The following is a 16468-nucleotide window of genomic DNA, read 5'->3' as shown; positions in this document are numbered from 1 at the left end:
CCCAGCCTTGCCGTAATGGTCTATTTGATTCACCTTTTATTGTTCATTTTATTTTCACTTGTTAAATACGGGACAGACTTGACTGGGGAAAGAAAGGGGAGAAAGAAAGAGGGAAAGAGAAACAGCGGGGAAGAGGGACGGGGAGCAAACCTAATGATGCAGCAATCAACTGACAGCCCTCTCACACTTTGTAATATGCCACATTTCAGAATAAAAGCCCATACTTATTGATATGTTAATGAAGTGCATGAATTGCTGAGCTTGAATATATTCTTCAATAGTCTATAACTGTTGGAGGATTAGAGGAATGGCACTCATTTCACGCCTTTATGTTATAGCTCTGATAACGGAAAATGTATCGATTGTGAACTTGCATTATTCCAAAGGGATTATGCAGCGAAGTGTCCATTTTTCCTCCAACTTAAATGTGAGAATTTGCTGCTTTTTTTCAAGATGTCACCTTGAGCTCCAAAACTTGTCATCAGCATTATTACTATTTCTGAATACGTTTGTAGCTAAATGACTTTCCCATTGTGGACAAGACCTCATTCTCTAATAGACAGTGTAAGATTTTTGATTTTTAAGCTCACCTTTTGTAGACAAAAAGGATGGAGTTTCACAACTGTTGAGTGCACAGTCCTGGAGAATGAGGCCATGGTACGTTGGTGAAAATGGGAGGCACTCAAGTTTAAATGTCTTGCACTCAAAGGCAGTGCCTGAGAAAAGAGCATTTTCAAACATTCCCTGCAAGTCTTTTTTTTTTTTTTTTTTGGCCAAACAGAATACCTAGGCAGGTATTCAAGTGTCCAAAACTCCAAATCCATTAGCACTGTTGTTGCAGTTGGACATCCTGTTTTTGCTCTGCAGCCTCAGTAAACTTGAAGTAGCTGACTATGAACCAGTCCTCCATCTGCTGGAGGTTCCTCAAGATCTCCAGACCAACAAGGACCAACACTAGCAAGATAGTGAAACTGGATGACAGACTCACTGGAGAAGCAGCAGGATGAGGACTAGGGCTGCTCAATTAATCGAATTTTAATCACGATTACGATCTGGGCTTTCAACGATCATTAAAAATGACTGAGCCGATTATTAGCCCCTCCCTCGTGCTTTACTCTCACGCTGCTCCGTGTGGCAAATCGAGCGCACCTCTCTGCATTTCGAACACGTGTCACAACAATTAAGAGCAGCGGTCCACAACCTTTTTTGCGCCACGGACCAGTTTATGCCCAACAATATTTTCATGGACCGGCCTTTAAGGTGTCGTGGATAAATACAGCAAAATAAAACTAGTACCGGTACCGAAAAAAATGACATTTATTCATAACGCACGTGAAAAGACCCAGGAAAACCGAGTTAACGATCAAAACGATAACAAAATAACGCTGAAAACCGATAAAAACCCTGAAAACTATACATTTCACACCTGAGCCTCAACTCTCGCGGCCCTGTACCAAACGACTCACGGACCGGTACCGGTCCGATGCCCGGGGGTTGGGGACCGTTGATTAAGAGGACCCGAGGGAAGCTCGGAAAGCTAAGCAGAAGTTATTTGGAGAGGAGAGTGACTGCCGTTGGTTGAAAAGAGAGGTAAAAAAACTTCAGTGGTGTGGAAACATTATGGGTTGGCGGAGTCAGACGTGGATCAATTAGACATAGTGTGTAAGCTACAGTGTCGTAGCTGCACCACAGAGCAACACTGCAAAGTTCACTAAACATAGATGTTTACATTTTTCATTTATTTTTTATATTGCAAACATTTGCACTGTTATCAGTATTTGCACACTATTTTATATTATTTTTTGACAATCTTTAAAGTCATTATTCAATACATTGTTATTGTTAAATAAATATCGTCAAATAATCGAGATCTCAATTTCAGTGAAAATAATCGTGATTATCATTTTTGCCATAATTGAGCAGCCCTAATGAGGACTGCCACAAAAGTAGTAATTCATGAGACAGGAAGGGCTTTCGTTAGCTGGTTATCAGGTTAGCAGATTTTTAAAAAACTGGATACCCTTAATAGCACCCTGATAGCCACAATCTTTGTCTTCTCCTGGCATTAAATCAGGGATCTTTTGCTTATTATGCAAATGTCTATATTATGAAGCCAATAAAAATCAGATATACTTCTGTGAGGCAGATCAATCAAGCTAGGTTTATGAGTGGGAAATGACCGGTCTGTGTTCTTGAAAAATGCAACACATAAAGGACTACAAAAACAACGTAAGTTATGGAAATTTCAGGTTTCAATCAGTTTACAGAAAACAAAGAAATAAAGTTATATTCCACCAACTGTCACAAAATCCTTTAAGCTATTTAGCTTCACCAAGATTGGTCTAAGCCATCTATCAATAGACAAACAAGAATATCATCCATTATATCGTTATACTGTAACATTAATACCAAAACTTCCATGACTCTGTCTTACCATCATGAGTTCCCTTTGGAAGGACTTCCTCTCCTTATTCTCCATATTGGTGCATTCCTCTTTGAGTTTCTCCAGAACTGATGCCACCTTCTCTGGTTCATTGTCCAACTCAGTCCGACAAAAATAATTCAATGGCAAATTCCCATATCCAAGTGCGTCCACAAATGCCCTCCAGCTACCAACGTTCTCCATTAAAACCGTCCTCACAGTCGCATAAATATAAGTAAGAAATTTGCAAGGCTTCAGGATCTGCTCCAGCAGCATTGTGGTCGTTAAGTCCGGTCCACACCAATAAATGGGCTTGACCTTACCCAGAACCAAAACGTTTTTGGCATGGACAAGCCCCACCTTCCCCTGATAGTATCCAATGTACCATTCTTTGGTCCGCAGCTGCCCTCGTAGTTTGATTTTCTCCTCACTGAGCAAGGCAATAACATCCCCCTTCTTGTACTCCAACAAATAGGTACTTTTGTGCTGTCTGATAACTGTTTTTATCAGTTTCCCAAATTTCAGGTTTGTAATGCACCGCTCCTGAAATTTGGGGTATTTTGAGGTGACAGCTAAAGGTGAGAGGACAATCTTATCCACCTCTTTTTTTTTCAAGAACCTCCTCTGGCCTGTAATCCTTCCGCCTGTCTTTGGCGGTGGCTGTGGGGTTTGGACGCAGAACTGAGTCAGGATACAATCGAGGGCATCTTTGACTTGGACCCTGAGAGTAAAGTCTGAGATACTGCTGGGGTTGTGCGATGTGATCATGTACAGAAGTCTGCTCACTTTCCCCAGTTTTACCTGAAATCCACGAATCATGCCAGCGCCCTCGCTTGCCTTTACCTGGTAGTTGGACATGTTGGAGTACAAACCAACCTTGAGGTCCTGAGGGTATCCCAAAACAAACTGGTGCTTCCCCCACAGCTGGAGGGCCACTGGCGGAGTTGAGCTAGACTGCCGGCCGACTTCATTTACCAGCAAGGTTTTAGGAGCACAGTCATGCCCAAACATGGCCACAACTGTCTTGAAGGATGGGTGAATGTGCTTGGGTCCATATACACCCAAAGTTACCTTCTTCTGCACGTGGTCCCAGACAGTTGTATTGTGGCTGAGGTACTGTGACTGAACCACAACAGCCACGTATATGCAGGGCTCGAGACTATCCAGCTGTACCTGCACTGTATCCTTGTATATGTAAGCATTAGGGATTGGTGTATAAGGCCCTTCTTTAAAATCACTACGAACACAAACCACTTCAGCAGTGTGACAGCTCTCTCTCTTCACAGTTACTGATACCTTCATCTCCAGCGTGATGAAAGACTTGGTCTCCATGTTGCTGAGCTTGAGTTCCACCACAGGGCTTATGGTAGAGAAGTGATCATTATTTAGTTCCAGAGGAGGGTCTAGTAAGGCTTTCAAGGAGATCTGCTGGTGGTCTCCATGGCTAACGTGTCCCTCTGGAATGTGCACGCTTATGTGGGTGTCTGGAAGCTGAACAACCCCTCCATTACAGTCCAACCTGCACACTATGTTGGTCTCCACCGGCTGTGTCTGCCCCCATCCTGGACTCTGACCAAGAGAGTCAAGGTCATGGCAAGACCTGGCTAGTTTTCTGTGGTTTAGCCATGCAGTCCTGAAGTCCTCCCTGCTCTGAAACTGCTCTGGTGACGGAGCCTTAAGGCCCGTGAAGAATCCAGAAGAAGGTAAGGTTGCATTTGATTGTGCTTGTAGCACGGACAGTTCAGACAGACTGTGGGAACGCTTACTCCTGAAAAATGGATTATCCCTGTGGAGGTTAGGTGTAATCTCTTGGATGGGGCTGATAGGGTTAGTACCGTTAAAATTATAGCTGTGAAACCCATTGTTCACGATTGTACTAGTACTAAAGGTGGAGTATGTCGATGGTGATGCCAGAGCATCAAAGAAATTGAGATCTGCGGAGTGTCTCACATCTGCCTCTTTGCAGTTTTGATCTAAGGGACAGATAAAGGGGTTTGCAGAAAAGTGGCTGTTGTTGTAAATTGGAGAGGGCCTTAGGCTCACTGCTGTCCACTCTCCGAGACCTCCAGATTCCTTTAGTCCATCCTCATACCCCTCCCCAGCACTGTCAATCATCCCACTGTCGCTCAGCGAAGAGTTCCTGAAGCTGACCGGCTGGACATATGCGGCTGGGATGTATCCCATTTCTGTGTTGTTGTGGGCATACCACCATTCTCCCCCTGATGTGTCCAGCACATACAGACGATCACCTTTGGAGAATTTGAGAGTGGTAAAGCTGCTCGGGCAATAATCCTTTATGGCAACAACTTCCTGTGCAGCTCCATAGGAGGCTGAAGTGTCCAGCCTTAAGGCACTCGGAGAAGGCACTGAAAAGGAAAAGAGATTACACTGTAGTTGTCTTGATTGCAAAGAGTTTTGTAACTGGTTTGGCCCTACTTTAGGTAAGTGCACTTAATCACTGTGCTGTAGTTAACAGTGCTTGTCTCATAATCAGAGACAGATATAATGAACCAGTTGAGCTAATTAGGTAGTCGTACTTTGGATCTCCCTGAGAGACTTGTATCCAAATGGGTCAGTGGTTCAGTAAAAACAGATCATAAGATAGCCACAGTACCCACAGAACAACCAAAAGCTTGTCTCTAATAATCTGAATCCAACTATATTTTCTCAGGTGTGTATGATCAGATGAAGCGCATAATTTACTATATTTAGATCACCTCATTAGCGTATATGGAGCATGTAAACAAAGCTGTAATGAGATGAAACCAGTGAAGTGAAAGAACTCGGAAATGAATAAACCTATTTTTAGCTGAATAACTTAACTGCAAAAAGATGAAAAGCATAAAAATTAAAACAAATTATTTAAATTCCAGATTTCAAGTGAAATTTAATGAAACGTTTTTTTAAACGAATCCTGGGTTTGGACCTCAAAGGGCAACAAACGCGTTGCAACTGCACAAAAGTGGCGTGGCTGCAGTTGGACACTGACCTTTGACATCGCTGAGACTGGCCCCGGACACCCCTTCACTGAGGTCGATGAGCGTCCCCTCAGACTTACATCGAGGCAGGATGTGGTTGTTGTTAGTCACTCTGATGATTCGATGGGCAGCCATGGCCGGTACTTAAAAAAAATGTTGGCTCATCGGCAGCTTTTCAACTGAATGGGAAACAAACATAAAGGATTTAGGGACTGGATGGGAGCACCCAGCCAATTATAAACATTCAAGAACACTCACTTAGGCATTCAAGCAAATCTGGTGCAACTTCCAGAAGCAATGCTAATTTTCTACATCAGTAGCATAGTCAAAGGTCAAAGCTGCAGGAGCAGAAAATAAGGCTGGCAAAGAAATGAGCCCCAGCATGAACAGGGAGTGTTTTTCTGAATCAATGCAAAGAGCAAGTGTGTTGAAGTTGGGGAGAAAAAGAGATGTGATTCATGAGAACAATTGAAAAGCAATAAAGAAATAAATCCAAAACAGATTTAAGTTCTGAGTCACAGTGGCAGTGAGGAAGGTCAGGAACATATTGTAAAGAACAAGGGAACCTCACTTTTATTTCTTCGCAGGAATAACAGAGTGTAGAAAACTCTTTGCATGCTATACCACCTCTATCGCTTCCAAATCCTCAAAACTTTGCAGCATGAAACAGTAGATATTTCTAAAAAGCGAGTCAAACTACAAAAAGAACACACAAATCCAAAGACAAAGAGTGTTTAGATATCCTTTATGTGATAGCTGATTGCTCAAAACCATGGATGTAAAAACCTTTTCCAACCCAGATTTAAATCTAGACCCTTTACAAGACACAAACAGATGGTGCAACATTTTGAAAAGACACTGCAAACTTATTGTCCCCTTAGCAACTAACTCAACAGGCTCACTGACTAGCTTGGAGATATGTTTCCCCTGCCCATCTTTATTAAATGAAATGAGACACAATCCTCAAAAGCTAAGAAGGAAACAACAAGGTTTCAGAGTTGGAGCTGTTCCAGCGATCATCATGCGGAATGGGAGGTGTTTGGACAATAACATGGATGAGCTCAGTGAGCTGGTAAAAGAGGAAACTTAGTGTGGACTGACTGAAGTGCTTCATGAAGCGTTGTAGTGTTGTAACATATTCATTTAACAGAGAGTTAAATACATTTAAAGAAATAAGGAGTCTCTTAAAAATAACACATGCACAAAAAGAACAAGTAATCTAAAAAACTGAAATGGTGTAATGCACATTTATACAATTGAAATGACTATAGAGAATACTAATACCAAGTGTGCATGTGTATAATTTCATCTGGAGTCCTTTAGACGTAGGATTTACGGAAAAAATTAAATCGATCTGTTACTGTATATCAGGAGTCTTGCTGACCGGTCATACAGCCACAATCAAAAGAATGAGCTCAATGATACTTCACAGATATAAGTGGCAATATTAGCTTCCTTCAAGCTTTCCCTCAGAGATACGGTGAGGAGCTCAACCGTTTGAGAGGGCTCAGAGTAGAGTCCTTACTCCAATACACTAAAAAGTGTATTGGAGTCGGTTTGAGTATCTGACTAAATGAATCCTGAGTGCTCCCTGAGTTGAGGTGAGCCCTTGGCCAGCTTGGGATTGCCTCAATTCCCCTTCAGAAGAACTAAAGGAGGCCAGGGAGAGGAAAGGCTGGGCCTCTTTGCTTAGACAGCTACCCACGTGACCTGGACATCAATAAGTAGTAGAATATGGATGGAAGAGTTTCACAACTAGCTAGTACTCAACGTCCAAGAAACTGTAGTCATCACACTAGCCAGAAACTACAGCTTATGTTGTGTGAGTGGGCTAAAGGTAGTGGTTGAGTTTTTCTACACCAAACTAATGCAGCTTCAGGTCCATATTCACATTGCAATCCAACATTACAAAACCTCTGATTAAATCGATGCGACCCCCCGTGACCTTTAAATGCATAAGCGGTACAGAATGGATGGATGGATGATAACAAAACAAAATTGTAAACTGAAGGGTCTGTTATGTACTGGTGGCATCATTTAGTATTGAGAATATCTAAAATATACCTGCATTCAATCCTGTTCTGAGACAAAACCACAAAAATGCAGAAAAACTACAAAGACTGATTTAATTATCAAATATTTGGACAGTTCTGTTCACATACTTCAGGACATGTAGCATTTTTGAACATACACATACAGAAATGCAAAAAATTGCGGGCCAATCTCAGAGGCTGTTTGCACACAGTGCTTATTTTATATCTCAGACCACATCAAGCAAGTTACCAACTTCCTTGTCAGAAATGAGCTGTGATTAAATTTGAAAAACACACACAGGCAACAGAGGACTATAATCTGATTAGAGGGGCGGCAAGAAATTGTTTTGCAGCAAAAACGTCCCACGAGACTTTATTATTCCGGCAGGACGTGGCGAGCGGCGACAGTGGGGACATTTGCATTTGCACACTAATGATGCCATTTTAATCTGATTAAAGCAACACAGACTGCAGGAGGCGCCATGAAAATGCCTTTTACTGATTGTCATTATTAGAGCTGTAATGTGTGCAGGTGGATTTCCATGCAGCTCATTTTCATAAAGTAATGCTTTGCAGCTTTCACGCACAACTAAAGACAACACAGCAAATTAGCTGCAGTATTATTAGTAGCTACTGACATGCATTATTGAGAGTACACCAGCTTTTTGCTTCCTCTGAGCAGCTGCTCAACCAAAAAGACTATTGGAAGAGGTTCCTGAGAGGGCTCAATACTAGTTTTGGAGGACAAAATTGTTGGTTTAAAACATAAAACTTCTTCTAAAAACTGTCTTCCCTCTCATCATGCAGCATCAAAGCTTGCAAACTGAAAGAAAACCAAAAGCAAAGCATCAAAAACTGAGCTTCATCTGGGTTGGAGGTTAATCCTCAGTGTAAAATTGTGATATTCACAACTTCAGTGTATCTGTGCACACTGAGTACTTTGTCTAAGGTCCCTACTCCTTTTGAAATTATTGTATTTTCAACTATGTGAAAATCTCAGCTCTCTTTGAACAATGTCTGGCATTGACGATTATTGTTACATGCCGTTAGTGTATAACCTTCCACTGAGGAAGTATTCAGATGAAGCTGAGGTGGATTTGATGGACTCATCAGGGGCTTGTTCGACTAAATCAACCTACAGCCATTGTTCACCTGTCAGAAACATGGCTGTGTGTCAGTTTTTCGCTGAACACTGCTGACTAAGCAGTAATTTGATAGCAGGAAGCATCAGAATTAAGAGAATGAGTCAGAATTCAGAATATTATTCTAAGCAAAGAGGGGTGTTTTCAGCCTCAGATTATGACTAGTTTCTAAATCAGGGACTGTGAGGCGCTCTAAAGCACAAGGGGGGAACCAGCCATTACCAACTACACCCTATGATAAGGATCTCCCAAATGGTGTGCTTTGAGCCAAATACAGCTGTGTCCGAGTGTCCTGCCTCAACCAATTTTGATATAACACTGCAAAAACAGGCAAGGAATCAACCAGTTTCTAGTATTTTAAAAATCCTTTCTAGGGGAAGTCCAGCTAAACCCAGACTGTTTGCAGTTACAGCATGGTAGGACTTATTAAAGTGTGACACATCAATGCCGCTGATTGACAGTGAGGAGTAATGAACACTTCTGTGGAGTAAACCACAACTAACCACCAGTGCACAAGTCCCACCACCTAAAGCAAGGAGAAAAACTGGTAGCAGATGGCGATGCAACTTCTGTCTCGTGACATCAGCAGCTCTCAGACCATGGAGGAAGTCGCCAAACAAGCTGAAAAGGCACTTGCAAAGTAAAAATCCCCGTGTGGAAAAATGTATTTTAAAGAGCGCTAGATCCCACTCCAGAGGCAGATATGCCATTTGTGAACAGTGTGAAAGTGTTGGATAAGGTGATGGAGGCAAGGTAAATGCTAGTAGACTGGCGACAAGGCATCTTGCTGGATCCAGATCTGGCAAAAGGGCAGTCAAAGATGCCTTCATAAGACAACAGAAGATCCAGGCTCAAAAGCAGAGATGACAGAGGTTTTACAGGTGCGGCTCCTAATGTTTTGAATAACCTACCTTTTTCACATAGGATCTGCCCAGACTCTCAATCATCAAACATCACACACAATTGTAATGGAAAACGACTGAAACCAAGTCGAGTTGAGCCGAACTGAATAGGTTCCAGTGAAAAAGAGGCTCCAGTATTCTCCCTGAAACCTGATGTGATCTGAGGATATTTTGTGCAGATATGAATACAAGCAAGTCTTGAAATTGTGAAAATGGGCCTTAGGCACAAAAAAGTTTTAAAAACTCTGCACTAAGACAGAAAAGCAAAACTATAACAAGAAGAAGACTGCCTAGTAATCTCAGAGGATAAAAAAAGCATCTCTAGCCTGATTCTCAGGAGAGAAAACAAAGCTAAACTCTTGGGGTGGACTAAGACACGCCAGCATTTCACTGGGAATAAGGGACAAAAACCCAATTGAATACTAGAGTACAGTATAAACTGATGAAACCAAGTCAGTGATTAGTGCCAGTAAGAAGGATGAATGTAAGGAGAGGAACGAGCGAACAAAAGATATTGCAGTGTAGGGTTGGGTGATTTCAATAGTCTGATCGTCCTATTGTATTCTTTGAGGCTGCCAATACCCACCATGGTTTCTGAAGGTGGTGATGGAGGGAGGGAGGGGGGTGCATATTGTCTCCTATCTATCTGGGCAGTAGCATATTGAGCAGCAGGGCTTCTTGCATCCTCGCCACTGTCAAGGTTGAAATGTTCTCTGGTTATTCTTTTTGTGCTCAGCTCTACTACAGTGGCTCAAACACTAAGTACTCTACCTTAATGAACAATCATTTTATCTCCATTAAAGCTGAAAAAAAACCCCCAAAACTTCCTCTAGTCTTTTGGTTCATGCATGTGTTTATTATCCTTGAGTTTTTCAGCTGCTCCGTTGCAAACCTGCTGATATTTTCACATCTGCCTCTCTGGAGATTAAACAAAACTGCAGCGGAGGTGGACTCTCAGATGTGGAGTGTGCAGGGAAGAGAAAGTGGGGGAATTGCTTAATGGCTGCAAATGTTCACCTGGAAGCTCCCGCTGAAAGCCGGTCAAACTCCTTTGAGGTGACATTTAATTTTCCTGAGCGTGCGGCTCATCGATAAAACCCCTCCTTCCTGTTCAAAAATGAGCACTCAGCGAGCCGGCTCGGCTGCTATCAATAACAAGCCAGCAGACAAAAATACCGTGTCCTCTCTTTGATATAATGCCACGACGATCAGTGCTAAATGTAGCGGGAGGTGAGGATGGCTCTGACAGATACAGGTGAGGGAGGGGGAGTTCACTGCAGGAGGTTCAGCTCTGAGAAAAATGGAGTGCTAGAAGCTCAAACTTTTGTCAGGGAAGAAAAACCCCCATCTAGGATCTGATGAGGAAAATGACACAAGTCATTAAAAGGACAAGAGAGAAACAAGCTTGTTTGATCGCCTCTGAGAACCGAGGAGATACAGAAATAATAACTCCAACTACAGAGAGCAAAATGATCTCTCCCACTTGTGTTCTACTTCATGTTTGCAGATAAATTTCCAATTCAGAGGCAGTGAAAATGCCAAAACAGCATCTTTTAGAGGCTTTGCAGTGAGCTGCCGGCGCGCTTCTTGGCCAGCCTTTGCATTGCATTCACATGCGAGTTGTCAAAATGTTTACGAGTTATCCACACATTTTGGTCAGGCTGATGGAGCGCAGGAGCGGCGAGCACATCGGGGAGTCGAAAGTTTAATTAGCCGAGAGTGGGCCGGTCCTAATCCCTGTGGATGAATGTAACTGTAATGACTATTTCCAGCAGCCATATGCTCATGGAGACTTTATCATTTTTCCATCATCGGTGTTTCTGATGGGCAGCACACATCTGCTGGCAGGAAAACAAAGCCTTAAACTTAACCTACAATATCTATTGTAGGCAGCAATGTCAGATCAATGCAGGACTAAAAGTCTCCTAAATCAAGATCAATCACCCCAAAGTAAGCTCCTCACTTCCTCTTGTGCTGTAATTCTCGGAGATCAGTTTAGTAAGATGAAATAAAAACACCTTTATAGGCTTGTTAGCTAAATCTTCAAACAGTAAACATGAGATAAAACCTCCACATTCCATTAATGTGAAAAAAAGACACCTCTTTCGGCAAAAGAGTGAAGCTGGAGCCATCAAAAAGCCAGTCTGATTCGACTTTAAGCTCCACTAAATGTCAGCTCTTTCATCTGTTCTGCAGGAAACTGAGAACAGGCTCTCGGGTTTAATTCAGTGCCAACCTCGAGATGCAAACACATTAGGTCGAGTTGAGTCAAGTGGCGACCAGGCCTGCCCGAGGCGATGCAGCTTTGCCCCCAGCATGCACCAGGGGACGTGTGTTTACACCTGCGATGTGGTCGAAATGAAGCAAGAACTCCGGGGCAAAGATGTCCTTGGAAGTTTGCATGCTGCCAAATGAAATTAAAAATGAATGAGGATAACGGTCACCACTAATTAGTGGTTTCACCTTCTCTTTCAGTTGGTTTGATTGGACAGGAGTTTAATGATTGGTCTCTGTGGGCCACCGTAGATGTTTCTAGGAGCCTGAAAGGACAGGGAATTAAACCGCCCCCAAAAAATGCTGATCGTAAAGACTGTATAAAGTGAAGCCAATGTGGAAGTGAATCACACTTGCAAGTAGGGCTGCCACAAACGATTATTTTGATAGTCGACTAGTCACAAACGATTATTTTGATAGTCGACTAGTCACCGATTATTTTTGCGATTAGTCGACTAATCAGATCATCATCCATTGGACGTACAGCGTACAGCTTATTGCACCAGCAGCATCTGGTCTTATATAACTATCATTAGCTTACAGCTTGAAGTGTTTGTGCTAACTAAAAATAAAGACAAGATGGTAGTTTATTAATTTTTAATGAAATTTGCAGATTGTTTCGGTGAAGTTTAATAAACTCCTTGCTTTCTAAAATATAACAGGACACCGGAGTATATTCTCCAGCGTCTCACACTTCTGATAATCAGCTGTCTGCTTGACAGTTTTAGCTGTGCAAAAACTATAACTTTAATCTCAGCCAAACCAATTTACTCAGGAACAAATAAAATACTAAAGAAAGCCAAACAATAAAATTTTTAAGTTATCTAAGTGACTTATATATATGTTTAACCTGACTAGCAAAAGACGGCGGTGGGTTTGAAAACGATTTGCCGGGAGTCCGGTGTTCTCACGGCTCTAGTTAGCCTTGCCGCCGCCTAGCTAACGAGCTAGTGGGTAACAGACGTCTCCGAAAACGTCGGAGCGCTTTTGAAAATATGTGGTGTCTTGATAAACTGAGCAGATATTTGAGGTTTACACAGCTACATTCTCGCCTGAAAACATGTTAAACGTTTATTTTGTGACCCAGAAAGAATAATAAGAGTAAAGTTAAAACTAACTAGCTGCCGCCATTGTTGACAGCTGCGCTATGAATTCTGGGACACAGCTTCTTCTTCTTCGGGGTTTAACGGCAGCTGGCATCCTTGTACATGCAGTGCTGCCATCTTCTGTTTCAGTCCGTTATTACACTCTTAAATCCTACTACTCATTCCTGCGTCCTTTGTGATCTTACAAAGCTTCAAACGATGCGTCGACTATTAAATTAGTCGTCGACTATTTTAATAGTCGACATAATCGTGACTAGTCGACTAATCGTGGCAGCCCTACTTGCAAGGCATCCATTTATTTTCTGTTTTTACTGATTCTGATTCTATTACTGGGAATAATTAAGATACTCTGGATGCTGAGTTGTTGATCCACCAGTGTAAGTGGAAATGTCCCTGTCAGTCCATTTACAGTAATCCCTCGATCCTGTATATATATATATATATATATATATGCAACTAATTGCGTATTTAAACTGTTTACTTTTTATGGTATGTGTGTGATTTTTCTACCTACCTACCCATCTATCAATCTGTCGACCAACCTACCTACCTATATGCAAACCTATCTGTATGTTCATCTGTCTACCTAACTGCCTAGTTACCTGTTTATCACTCTTTCTGCATACCTACCTGCCTATCCATCTGACTATCTACCCACCTATCGGTCTATCAGCCTGTCTGCCAAAGTCTTCTTACCTACCTGTCCATCTACCTGAGTCACTTCTAACCACCTGTTTAAGAGTAGGATTATCTTGTAATTTAACCACATTTTAAATAATAAATTTTTTCCCAAACATGACAATGCTAAATCTACCCCTAACCCTAGATGGATCAGGGGGCATCCACACAGGAAAAGAAGTCAATGATCTTCAGCAACCTTAAGCAAAGTGGGCGGATCCCAATGTAAGCTTTTCTGAACTTCAAGGCGAGTGATTGAACTACCAATGAGACTGAAGGCTACAGTTGATTGTTATATCACGGTGTGCTAAATACATTAAAGGGATCTTTTATTTATCTAAATTAATCTTCTCTTAGCTTAAAATGAGCCAGCACAACATCAATGATCAAATTAAAGGCTCAACTCTTTATTGAAAAATCTCCAAATAATATGATGACGAGGCAAATAAAGGAGTATTATGGGCAACCATAATACTGGGACTTCTTCTGTTTTGTAGAAAACATTTAAAACGTCTTTTCTTTAAGTCTGCACACAGAGAAGCACCACGTTCTGCCAACCTGCTCATTTCTGCCCCGCAGAAATAAAGTAATAAATAAAAAAGCCTTCCTCTTGGCATGTGGTCAAGTACATTAGTCTGCAGAAATGCTCTGCCCTCAAATGCCGCCGTTCATCACCGGAGAAATTCATCCGTAAAATATTACAATCGCCACTCTCTCGCCCCCTCGGGATGAATTTCCAGGTAAACGAGGCCCGCTAAGTGCTCAGTTTTAGTGTCACTTCCTCCTCCGCGCTGAAGGAGGTTCTTCAGCAAACGGCTGTTTAAGAAGAAGTGGCACTTTGCACACGTCAACCGGTCAGCTTCGGGGCGGCAAATCGCTTAAATTTGTGTTTTGATTGCTATAACTCACTTACGATGTCTCGATTTCCAGCAGGAAAACAGCCAAGCGGTGCTTTACAAAGCATTAAGAGTTGAGTGATGGGGAAAAGTTATTATTCAGGGAAAATGCAAAAGGAGCTAATGGTGACATTAGCAGCATTTATAATTCCATGAAGGAGTTTAGCTCATTTTAAAGTGATAATAGAGAATGTGCTAATGTGACAGAGCTCCATTTTTAAAAGGAAGGAGATAATGAGAATATAATTGGTTGCTTTTGGACTTTTTTCCTCACCAACCCGAAGAGCTTCAGGTGTAAAAACGCGATTATCTAACTTCAAGGCGGCAACCCGTTCCACGAGGTCATGATGACCAATTTGCAGACTATAAAAACTAAGTATGCCATGTTTTATGGTGTGGGAAGCATGAACGTGATGTCAGTTTGATCGTGATTGGTTCGTGTGGCAAGGTGTGTTAACTGAGATTCAGTGGAGGAGGCTGGGAAGAGGAGGAAAATGAGAGGGAGGAAAAGACAGGAAATAATGAAGGAAAGGGAAAGGACAGAGGAGGAGGATACAAAGGGGGAGTGAAGGTTTATAAGACAGAGGTGAATAAAAGGACAAAAGAGGATAGGGAGGAGAAGAGAAAGAGGACTTGAGGGAGTAAAGAGATGGATGAAGAGTAGGCAGTCAAAATCAAGTGGGAGAAGAGAGCAGGGAAAAAGGATGCAGCAGGGCTGGGAAGGAACAGGAGGGGGAGAATACCAGAGGGAAAAGAAAGGGGGAAAAGGGAGAATGCAGCAAGAGAAGAGTCAGGAAAAAAGTGCAAAAGGAGGAAGATGTGTCAGGAGGATGCTGAGGCAAAAAGAGAGGAGGAGGACAAGCAGATGAAGAGGAATAGGTGAAAACAGGACAAAAGGTCTCTTGCAGAAGTGTTTAACATGGAAAACACTCCTGTTAAACCTTGAAGCTGAGAGGGAGAGGATTTTGAGCTTATCAGATGACCTTACTTGCAGGGCTAAAGAGGTGCTGGAGAGGGCCGTGCACGCGCATAACAGCGTGTGCACGCGTGACAATAAGCTCTAATTGCCAAATTGCCATTTCCAGTCACTTTTTACTGTGCTGCTGCTGAACTTCTCCTTTTGAACCACCGCTTTAAAGACAGTATATAAAATAATAAGACAAAAAGGTCACGAAGGGAATAAAATAACAATATACACTATACACCATTAAAACAACTTATCAGAGAAAATTAAATATTAGTAAAACACTATAGAAGAAAGTCATTATGGGGGATAAAAAGTCAGTGTGAAGCAGCGCAACTGAATAAATATATATAACGTGTATCATCATGTGAGTAAAGCCGAATTTGTCTCCATGCACAGTTCTGCTGAGGTAGCCACTAAACTGAGCGGTTAAGTACTTTGAACCAGAGTCAGAGGCTGTAATTCTAAAATTGGTTGTAATGTGAACTGACCTCCCGGCTGGCTGGAATTCCCGTGCGCTCAGAGAACGGTCCGAGTGAAGGTGAAGAGTGGAGCTGATGGAGAGCCGCGCGACGGTTCTTCTTGTGCTTTTCCCCCTTTTTTCCAGCGACATTTGCCTTAAAAAAAAACAACAATTATTTGTTTTTATAAACGGTAAATTAGTGAGAAGAAAAAGTAAGAGCTTGTTTCTAGTCCGAGAAGTTTTTAACGATTACAGGCGAGCTCAACTCCCTTGAACCGTCCGTCTCTGCTCCGCTCTGCCGGAGGACTGGAGACAGACGCTGGAGAGGAGTGGTGACGTCAGGACGAGGGGCGGGGCCATAACACATGCACATACATGCGCACATTGGATGGCTACACTAAAGTAATCTATTACTTTACTGAAGCAGTCTTATGAAAATTGTTTTCGTCTGATTTGTCACATATTCAAACAGAAATGTAAAGTTCACAACTAAAATGAAATTAAAAATGGAATAAAAAATACAACGTAAAAGTTTGAAACAAAAATTAAGAAATTGAATTAAAAAATAGATTATGAAAATAACAACTGTCAAACAATAGTAGAAGAAATA

At 42.0% G+C, this 16468-nt stretch overlaps 1 protein-coding gene across 1 annotated transcript in view; it reads right to left on the bottom strand.

Annotated features, from left to right (window-relative positions):
• Positions 1-16175, bottom strand: part of LOC102197306 (SH3 domain-binding protein 4-A-like) — a 45406-nt gene extending 29231 nt beyond the window's left edge. The window contains exons 1-4 of the mRNA XM_005738656.1: positions 16112-16175; positions 15887-16012; positions 5412-5579; positions 2435-4788 (exon numbers count right to left, since the gene is read on the bottom strand). Coding sequence (XP_005738713.1) covers positions 2435-4788; positions 5412-5535 — 2478 coding nt within the window. The 5' untranslated portion in view covers positions 5536-5579; positions 15887-16012; positions 16112-16175. The remainder of the gene's footprint in view (positions 1-2434; positions 4789-5411; positions 5580-15886; positions 16013-16111) is intronic.
• Between the last annotated feature and the right edge of the window lie 293 nt (positions 16176-16468).

The sequence above is a fragment of the Pundamilia nyererei genome, unplaced genomic scaffold, assembly GCF_000239375.1.
Source record: "Pundamilia nyererei isolate P.nyererei 1_Seehausen unplaced genomic scaffold, PunNye1.0 scaffold00085, whole genome shotgun sequence".
Classification (NCBI taxonomy): Eukaryota; Metazoa; Chordata; class Actinopteri; order Cichliformes; family Cichlidae; genus Pundamilia; species Pundamilia nyererei.
This window is presented reverse-complemented; position numbering and strand designations above follow the sequence as displayed.